Source organism: Haplochromis burtoni, unplaced genomic scaffold (assembly GCF_018398535.1).
Source record: "Haplochromis burtoni strain Fernald_Lab_line unplaced genomic scaffold, NCSU_Asbu1 Contig_92, whole genome shotgun sequence".
NCBI classification, from domain to species: domain Eukaryota; kingdom Metazoa; phylum Chordata; class Actinopteri; order Cichliformes; family Cichlidae; genus Haplochromis; species Haplochromis burtoni.
This window is the reverse complement of record NW_024582453.1, coordinates 401,715-412,525: the sequence shown is the minus strand read 5'-3', so window position 1 is coordinate 412,525 and position 10,811 is coordinate 401,715. Positions and strand designations below refer to the sequence as shown.

The 10,811-nt window shown below is 38.3% G+C and overlaps 1 protein-coding gene across 1 annotated transcript in view; it reads right to left on the bottom strand.

Moving 5' to 3' along the window:
* The window catches only part of rngtt (RNA guanylyltransferase and 5'-phosphatase), a 109,693-nt gene that overhangs the window by 44,564 nt on the left and 54,318 nt on the right, over positions 1-10,811 (bottom strand). Inside the window, exon 12 of the mRNA XM_005935401.3 lies at positions 2,397-2,465. Within this exon, the coding sequence (XP_005935463.1) occupies positions 2,397-2,465 (69 nt within the window). The remainder of the gene's footprint in view (positions 1-2,396; positions 2,466-10,811) is intronic.

Below are 10,811 nucleotides of genomic sequence, written 5' to 3'. Positions count from 1 at the left end.
AAAACTGGAAAGTAAAATTTGCATTCCCTGCTATTTACCTTTGACTCACTCACACATGGTAAATATTTCCAGAGTCAAAACCAAAGATAAGCAGGTGTCTAAACAAAAAAACATTAACACCAATTATCCCTGTAATGAAACTGATGGCTGCCCAGTTCTTTACATGAAAACAAGCTGGATTCAATCCGGCCAAGAACATTCTGCTGTTCTTGTTGTAATTAGGAAAAACTCCCTCACCGCTCGAAATTGTGCCCAGAATACGAAACAGCAAAAACATTACTTGGTACATGACTCAAAACAATAAAATATTCATAGCTACATTTAGTTAGACAATACTAACATTCAACTTGGTCATGCACTTTGGATTATAAGATTGCAAATGGATTTCATTTTCTCTTTTTGCACTTTGCAATCAATGCTATCAGAGGCGACCTGGCAGCAGGGTCATTCTGTATATTATAAACAAAATAAACAAAAATCTATCTAAAACTCTATTACTCTGATCTATTTGCCCTTCACTCTCTAACAAACATTCCAGCTTTTACCAGACGGGCCTATTTTAAACCAGGCATTAACAGCTCCACATGACTAAACAGCATAAGCTAAATAAGCACGTGGCCAGTGTGGGGTGTCACAATACAAACTTGCAACTTTTGCACCTCTAGTCAACATACACTCACCAACCACTTCATCGGGTACGCATGTTGAACTGTTTGTGAAGTCAAATACCTAATCAGCCAATCAACATGGCCCCAACTCAAGTTAAGGGACTTTGAATGGTTGCGTAGTCGCTGGTGCCAGGCTGTCTGGTGTGAGTATTTCGGAAACTGCTGATCTACCCGAATTTTCCCACACAACCATCTCAAGGGTTTACAGAGAATGAAAAAGACAAAATATCCAGTGAGGCAATTGTCTGGATGAAAATGCTTTGATGTTGTCAGAGGTCAGAAAAGAATGGCCAGGCTGCTTGGAGCTGACAGGAAGGAACAGTAACTCAAATAAACACTCGTTACATCCAATGAATGCAGCAGGGGAATGTGATATAGTGTGATTATGATACTTATGCCTCATAAATCTATATATATAATATCTATCTATCATCTATCTATCATCTATCTATCTATCTATCATATATATATATATCATCATATATAACTATATATATATATATATATATATATAAAATATAAATTATATTGTTATTATAATATATCGTTTTAAAAAAAAAAAAAAGAACGGAGCAACATTATCATGACTGTAGCTTACAGGCAGGAGCATTTATTTATTAGTGCCAACAAAATGAAGGGCTTTTCACCCTTGTTTTTCAGTGAGCTGCTGTCATTGATGACACACTACCTATTTCAAAGCATAAATCTATTTCCACAAGCTACCATTAGTGCAATATGCTTTGTCACTACTGTTGCACAAAGTCAAATGCAAGCACAAAAGTAGCCTAGGAAGTGTTTTGTCTGGAACTTTTAAGTATAAAATAACTGCTTAACCCTTTAGTTAAACAAGTGGAGTCACTTGTTTTACATTTGGGTCACACATCAGCAGCTTTTCGTGTCTCCTTCTTCACAGCCTGGTTGGAGGATGACATTTATATCATGTAAACATTTATACTGGTATTTTCATGGACAATTTAATATGGCACGGTCCTTGTGTGCAGAAGGTCATCTCTGAATGCACAAAACATCAAACTTTGAAGCTGATGTGTTACACCAGCAGAAGGACACACTGGGTGCCACTCCCATTACACAAGAACAGAGGCTACAATTCACTTAAATTGGACAACAGAAGACTGGAAAAATGTTACATGGTCGGATCGGTCTCGATTTCTCCTGCTACTTTAGGAAGGTAAGGTCAGAATTTGGCGTAGACGATATAAAACCATGGTGGTTCTGTAATGGTGAAAAATTGGACAGAAGTTTTTGTAAAATATAAAAACTTCAGTCCAGGGTCTTTCTGCATTAATGTTTGTAAATTATTCCGCAAAAGTAGAATATACTGCAGTGGATTAGAAGTCCTTGAGTCGATCGCAGATGATGATAAGAGGTGTTTTAGTGTTACCACCATAGGATTTTCTGCTGTCGTAACACCAAACAAATACGTATTTCAACCAAGTTCGTTTAGGCTGTAACAGAAAACACTATGTGTCAAGTTTACTGCGTACTGTCTTACAGGAAGGCCTGTGAATTCATGTATTGCCGTTTCCTTTACAATAACCGAGGGCAAGACTGGCACAGAGAGTGACAAACGGTGGGTGGTAGTGACAAGCTGTTCGATTCTTTTGTATGTGCATGTAGGAAGACAAAGCAGAGTCTGACAATCAACCTGCAGCAACGGGACTAAGGGTTTGAAAAATGACAAACTGTCACACTCTGTTGAAGGCTTACCCCACATGGCTGGAAGATAAGCCCATCGACTTCATGGCTGACCTGGGATGTGAAACTGCCTTCTAGGAGCTGGAAATAAAAACAAGAAAAAAAGCCCAGTTTGAGTCAAGTAAAACAGATAAATGATAAGATTGACAACTGACAGCTTTAGCTAAACTACAGGAAATTACATTGATTTATGAAGTTTTCTAAAGCTATAGAGCTTGCCAACACTTACCTAACACTCTAAAAGCAATGAAGTATCGAGTTTCAGCATAACCGGAAGGCTTATATTTGGCAAATCACTCAGAGTTACAAGGACAAGCCTGATATGTTATTTTCTTCTTGTAGCCTTGAGACTAAGCACTAATCTTTTTTTGACTGATAATGCATCTCTGAGAGATCAATACAGATAACTTGACAGACTAGGTTAAGGACAAAAATAGCAAGAAATCACTAGGTCCCAGATGATGTGAAAGACAGCATTTCATCTCTTCTATGAACACCAACCACTGTAGCTGCTGCTAAGAAAAGGAGAACAATGGCACCATACTTGAGGAGGGATGCCCAGGGGAGACACAGTTATTGTACAGCAAAAGCAAATTTTCTACATCATGAAGCACATCAACTGCCATGGCAACGACAGCAAGGATATTAGCATTTCTAAATTAATGCTGAATATACCAGCTGCATTGGGGAACATATGAGGAAATCTCCCAATTCAAGAGCAATTTAAATTGTTGTCCTGTCTTTCAAATAAATACTGTTACCCGTCTACAGTCGGTTGTAGTTTCTTAGACTGAACACTTCCAGAGCTGCAGTAAAAACACAGTTTACCTATTAGATGACTCTTGGAAACATCAATGGAGGGTAATGAGGAGAAATGGGGAGAAGGACCACGGTTTCATTAAGTGTGGGTTTTAGTATCTAAGCATCAAAAACAAGGACTATCAGAGATATGCTCACTGGCTTTCACCTTGTGTTTGAAAGCCATTAGCCAATGAGTGTGAGGTTTCACAGTTAGACATGTCTCGTCATCAAATCACATTTCAAGATGGTGACGGAAAAAAATCTCATCTCAAGGCTATTAAACTCAAAAAACTGGTGAATGATGTCACAGTAGCTACATCCATCTTTTATACGGTCTATTGGTATGACTTAAAGATTTCCAGCATCAGCTTCCACTTTTCCATTGCCTGTCCATTAAGTGGCATAGAGAGATCTATTTATTACCCATAGCATAGTCAGTTGTTTCCCCTTTTAGTCAGCTGATGGAGGAATCCAAATGCTGTTTCAAACATATCTATGTAAAGCATAAAGAGGAAATAGCACACCTCTTCAACTACAGAGCAAGACAAATGGTCTTGATTCAGTCAAATATATCCTGAAAAGAGAAGCTGGGGTGAAGGTGAGTTGCAAAGAAGCTTGCAGTTTTTGTAGTTAAAGCAGATTCATGAGCTCACTCTGAATGAGATTTCTCAAGTGGATGCTTAGAAGGATTTCGGCTGATCCAACAACTGATCTGCTGAAATCCTGGCAGAACTTAACTTTTTTTAATCCATAATACTCAAGCAAACTTTTGAAAAACTCAAAAACATAATTAGTTTAATACCTATTAGGATGCCTTCCACGAAACATGTAATACTCTACTCTTGTTATTGCACAGTAAACGTGTATTTATTTCATAAACCTGCATATTCTGCAGTACAAATATAGTGCCTCATTGCAGGTTCACTATAAGCTATGTTCTCTTGTACTGCCTCCATGTGTTTTTTTAGTGTAGAGAATGGAAGCATACAACTCTGTAACTGTGAAAATTAAACAACTTTTAATTGCTTTAATCCAAACACTTTGTAAGCAGAGAAATAAAATGCCCAAAAAAAAAAAAAAAAATCATGTTCAGTCAAGCATAAAAATGAAGACTGAGGCTTTTGTGTGCTTGACAGGGGGGAGGTCAATGTGAAGAGGCCAGCCAGGGTTAGCCGAGTACTCCATCTTCAGTGATATTTGAAAATGTAAGAAACTGAAATGCAAGACCTTCAAACAAATGTTTCAAGAGTGAACAAGAGAAACGAGATGAAACTGCAATCGCGTGGCAAATCAACCTTCCACAAAAATAAAACTGTGCAAAGACTTTAATGTGATGTTGGGATGTTAGTGTCGTGCTCGCTGTGAAATATTGCCAATATAAAGTCAATGTTCACAGTGGCAGGAAGCGAAACCTACTAATGCTGCTGCTACTGCTGGGAAAGGGAGAAATCGATATAGAAACGTGTCATGTGGCATGGAAAATTCTGCCAGTTGTCAAACCTAATATATGATTGCACAGCTACACACTGCAGAACTGAATATAAGCATTTCAAGGGCCAAACACTAGCAGAAAATACAAAATCAGCTGAGAAAGAGGGCTTGCAAAGCAAGAAATGTCACACTCTCTGTTGCAAAAATATGCACTATATGAATGATCAGCTACGTGACTATTTATGAGAGGTGTGACTCATACAGATGAACCCACAGGGAATTCTTTGCAGTTCCTCTCAGTTCATCGTGGCCCACATCTTTGTGTCAGTATTGTATTTTAATTCACTGTGCTGGCCAAGAGCAAATGCATAAAAAATATGGAAACATCAGATGTTTTTTTAGGAACCATCTTAAAAAGGAATAATGAAATTGTAACATGATAAATCAGTCACTAAAAAACAAACAAACTCCAAAACAAAACAAAAAAATCTGCGTTATCATTATCTGCTGTAGTTATGCTGGAGGAAGCTTCTTATGCTGTTTTTGCAAACCTTCAGTGATCTTTGGCATTTGGTATGTTCATGCAGAGTGTAAATATATTTCGGCAAGCAGGAAATGGCTTTGGTCAATAAAACAGAAAGCAAATGCATTAGTGCACTGCAGTAGATATCAGGTATCATATCAAAGCCATCAAGATGTGCTACAGCAGAAAGCAATGCATTTTAGCCATGCAGAAAGGTACTGAAAGGTGGAACAGGGGTGACCTTTTATAATATATTCTATCATGTCTTTGCTGTAATGACAGACAATAAAGTGAGGTCATTAAACTTTAATTAACATTGCCTGCATACATCTCCACTTATTGTCCAGCCATGACATTTCAATAAGCAGCCATGAACATTGTAAAGTGCCTGCTGACTAGGAGATAGCAAAGTGTTCAGTAGATATGAAGACTGCCAACTATGATTAGAGCCAAGATGAGCTAACACACACTCGTAGTATAGGAGATGAGAGATTGTCATCTGTCCTGGTGCTGCTTGGAGACAAACCAAATTATAAGCTCAATCACAAATACAAGAAAGTGTGGAATGAGACAGCTAAATTTCCACTCAGCGCAGGGCTCAAAAAGCCTGTTAAAACCAGAAGACCATAGAATTCTTATATAGACAGTCTCTCCTGTTAAGGTCCCGCTGACCTGAGTATTTTGTCCAGCATTAGACCAACAGATTGAGCTGCTCTGTGATCTATGATGATATACTCTGCCACAAAAATTCTCTTTGAAGAGAGCAGATTCTGCTGTACAATACATCAGAAAAAATCTGCTGTGAAGACGGACACTTATTCACTTATTGCATTTTTAAAAAGAAATGGGGATACAAAGATACTGATATTAAGACACAAATATAGAAATTACCTGTTATACCACATGCATGGCACTATTTTTTCCTGTAATTTTTAAATAAAGACTTTCATCACCTTTTATTTACTGAAAGAAAAAATATTCATGGTGCCAAAACATTCTGACAGCCTTGTTATTAGAAGTTAAAGGTTAAAATAACATTATGCTTTATAATTAGTGTTTGTCCTTGAGGTGCTTCTTTTTCCACTGAACATCTGCAAAGCCAGTTTTATTTTTGTATTTATTTATTTTTTTTTACCTCTACTGCTCACATATTGCTACGATTCTTTCCACAGTGCTGCAACCAGCAGTTAGGACAGTGGAGTATGTAAAGCTCGAAGCAAAAACCTGCTTTCACACACTTGTGTGCACAGTAAAAATGAAAAGGGGACCCACTCATGGAAAAAAAAACCTCAAAACATTCCATTGCACTACTTGTGGTCAAGTTTATCCATTTGGTAGCATAAAAAAAAAAATCTGACAGCTTCTATGAAATTTTACCAGCACGGCAGGACTAGAGAGTGTGACTATTATCAATATTCTCCTCTTGCGGTTATCTATTCTTGTGTTCATCCACTGATCTCTGTCCTGCTGTTATACCACTTGATTTACACAATAACTCATCACCTTTGCTGAAATGGTGATCTCAGTGATATGGATGCTATGGAAAATAGTGTGATCCTTGGGTCATTTGCAGCATAAAGCGTGTAGCAGCATTCAGTTCTTCTTCAAAGATGATGAATTTGCATTCAAATAGCATGTCTATTATACCACTAGAGGAGTTCCACAAAATACTTTTTCGTTTTTCAGACGATGTGTTCCAGGAAAGTAAGAGAAGTCATTAGCCTTAGAGGGGCGCAGATGCATTTATCTAAAGCAACGGCAAAGTGTTCACTCCCTGCCATATCTGCAAAGAAAGTGGAGCAACATCAGTGCTCTCCAGAATGATGAATGAGTCACAGCAGATCACACAAAGCTTGACAACCATGCTGACATGGAGAAGGCAGGTAGCCAGACTAAAAAGAAATGGTGTCTTTATGAAGGAACGGCACGTAGGCGGTAAGATCTGGGAGTTCCATTTCAGTTCTCTTGCCATCTTAGCACACCCACCCACCACCTTCGGCAAGCACAGTGAACCCTGGATGGAGTGATGAGCAGAAAAGAAGACTTCCACTCACACGTACTCCTACAGTAAGGAAGTTCCTTGGAGTGATAATGCAGAGAGGGGGCAGCGACCCTGCTTTTATGGTTAAACCTCTTTAGGAAGGAAACACAGAGCTGAGCCTGGGACAAGTAGGTTAAGGTGAATAGCAAAGCCCCATTAAGAGATCAGGACTTTATCGTAGACTCCACGGCAGAGACAGGACAACGAAGACGCTCGGGGAGATAAATCAGTAATATACAGAGCACTTTTTCTCAGGTTGAGAGAGACTGAATGACAGAGTGATGGAAGTCAGACCAATTTCTTCACCAGTGTTTCATGTTCGAGCTCATTTCACAAAGGGACACAGTGATGAATGATATCCAGCAAATACTGATAGGATTGAAATGACATGAAGTATGCTACTCTGCTTCCCTCTTTTTCTTACTGTGATTCGTCTTCAACAGAGTAAAAGGCATATTTTATATAAGCAAAGGACACAGGAGAAAGTCATTTCAGGTTATCTGAATATATACAGATTCAGTAAAATAAAATAAAATAAAATAAAATAAAATAAAATAAAAATGCCATAATGGTCAGAACATAGATATTTATTGGAAGCTATACACTCACCAGCCGAAACAGTAAAACCACTCCCAGGTGAAGAGAATAACACTGCTCTCTGGTGAAGAATGCAATGCTTTGCTGAGAATCCTTCAGTCCTGGCAGACCAACCGTGACTATGACACTGCCAGAGAGCAACAACATGCCGCAGCAGGACATTAGGCCCTACCACACCTCAAAAATGGCTCAGGTACGAGCTGAGAAACACAACAATGAGCCTTAAGCAGGAACAAGCAGGAGGCCTCACCCTGAAGCCCAAGGCATCTAAAGGATACACTGCAAATATCCCAGTGTAAAACCACACAGAACACCACGCAGGTCCTCTGTCAATGCCTTGATGGACTAGAATGTTTTTGGGAGCACAGAGATTATGTCAGTGAGCTCATTTCAGTTCACCAGAACTGAAATTCAACTAATATTTTTCATGAATAACTTAATAATAATTTGTTGTGAAAAGTATACACATAAATTATACGTTTTTTATAATTTCAGATAAGTTGTTTGCTTTGACCAACACTCCAAAGCGTTTAGAGATACTCACTACCTCATGATACATAAAAAATAAAAGCAGCTGATTTTAGGAGGGAAAATACACCAAAAGACTACTGGGCATTTGCCCTTTGGGAATGCGGATACTGTAAGTGTTGCAGATCGCTTTTGTTTCGATCTACTGATCATTTTAGCTCTAGTGACAGCTGTTGACAGCCAGCTAGGTAATGGCCCTGACGCTCTGATGACTTGATGCACAAGGAGAAAAATGACAGTGACAGAGAAATTAATGTGCAAATGCCACCAGTCAACCGAGAAGAACAAACAAATTTATCAAATACATTTGGAGTTTGATATCGGACCGTTTCGACCTGTGTCGCCATAATTTCTCATCCATTTAACTGCAGTAAAGTCAGATTCACCTTCAAAAACAAACTGAAAATGAAGCCTTCGTAAAAGTTGTGAAATTGCTTTTCTTTGGGGATTTTTTGGTCTAAAAAACCTGGAATCACTACTGTGGTAAAGATTTTAACAGTTTACTCTTATTTAATCCAGTTGTCTTATCCAATCTGCACCATTTTTTGCTTTTCTGCTGCTTCCACAAAATATCCCATTGGTCAAAATTACAGCTGTGATCTAGAAGATGACTTTGAATGACCCATCCCCATGTGGTTAAGAATGACAGACTGTATTAGGCTGAACTGCAAATGCTTGTGTGAAATACCAAGTAAAATGAAACTGACAAAAGGTAGAAACATTTTCTGTGCATTTCTACTAAAAGTCAAAATGCCGTGCAGTCCTACCAAGATGAAATAAACCAGGAGGCATTAAAGGTGTACTGAACTCTTACTATTCAATTTCTAAAAACAAACAAACAAATGAATTGATGTTTCCACTGCGAAAGTTGCAAGTGACCAAACAGAGCTACGTGTGAAAATATTTATAAGGAATCTGTCCCAGAATGTTTGTAATGAAGTAACGAAGAATATCTACAGTGACATTTTATAAAGAGTAGAAATAGGATAATGTATGCAAAATGCATCTTATGGTGTGTTTTTATAGAAATTATCAAAGCATTCAGGATAATGCAGCTCATTCTTATTAAAGTAACACTGGCTTATTTTTTGTGCAATATAACAATCTCTTCCTCACCACAGCTGGACTGTTATTAAGCACTTTCGTTTCCTAAAGCCTTTGTATTTTCCTGCAGCCTGCTCATCCTCTTTACTCTAAGGAGGTCTAGGTGCGGGGGCTGAATCAAAGGTGGAAAGGATGGATTGATATTCCAGTCATACTGTGGGGCTGTTGCTGGAGGAACCTTTCAACCCTAATGTGAATGGTTCTATAAAGGCTGTGTGCAGTTGCCTATTAGATGAAAAGCCCACATCAGAGTGTGCAAGGCAGCTAAACCACTGGCTGGCCTGGAGTTAAACATGGTTATCCAGTCTTGAAAATGTCAGTGTCTTTAAAAAAATAAAATTGATTGTATTTGATTTGACACTTCCAAAAAAAAAACTAAATTATTAACACTTAGACGATTAAACTAGAAGAGGCCAAAGATGATGAAAAATCACAAGGGCGCAGCGTGAAATTAAAATGTGTTATGAGGGGAATTTGGTTTAACCGGACAGGTGTCTTGATGACTGATGGACATGGTCCAACATTTCTAGCCACAAAATTGGAAAAAGTTTTTACAAGATCATGAAAAACTTTCAGCATAATAATGAATAATATTAAGTCTGGTTCAGTAACCCTATTGACTAAAGAACTATTAACGCAGAGCTTCATTAACACCTCTCTGATAGTGTTATTTCTGCATTGGACTGAATTCTATTTTAGAGATATAGGTAACTGTATTTACTGGGCTTTCTTTGTGAGGACATCTGTAAAATATAGATAACTAATTAAGCAAACTCTGTGAGTCATTATTAAAAAAAAAGCCACCAGGTATTGTTGATGGTTAGGTAATGCAATACTTGCATATTGATCAATGACTGGTCAAGAGGTAAAAGGGTATGGAGTGGGTCTAAAGACTTGGTTACAACCAAAAAAAACCAACCAAAATTACAAGTTGGTACAAGCAGTGGAAACCTTTGCAAAGAGACAGTAAAAATGACAATATTTGAGCAATATCAATATTTTGGGCATTAATTAAGTGATCATAGGAAAGAGATGGGACTTTAGCCAGTCCAAGTCTGTGCTGAAGCTACACCACTGCCAGTTAGACGCATTACCGGTCTGCCTCCAAGACAGGAAAGATAAACTGACTACTGCAAACGCACAGCAGTGCTGAACACAGCCCACATACTCAGACACATTCATACAGACAGCAGACAGAGTGTCAGTGTGAAAAGGCAATGACCAGGAGGCAGCCTTTTACTGGGCTCCGATAGCATGCTGTGCTGTCAGTAAGAGAAGAGAGTGTGATGGTTTTGGAGTTGGCTGCATATCTGAAAGGTAAAAGATCGGACTTTGTGTAGAAGAGTTTAAAGGAGTTACATGTCAGGATTTAGATGTGGTTATACTATTACTGACCTTAAAC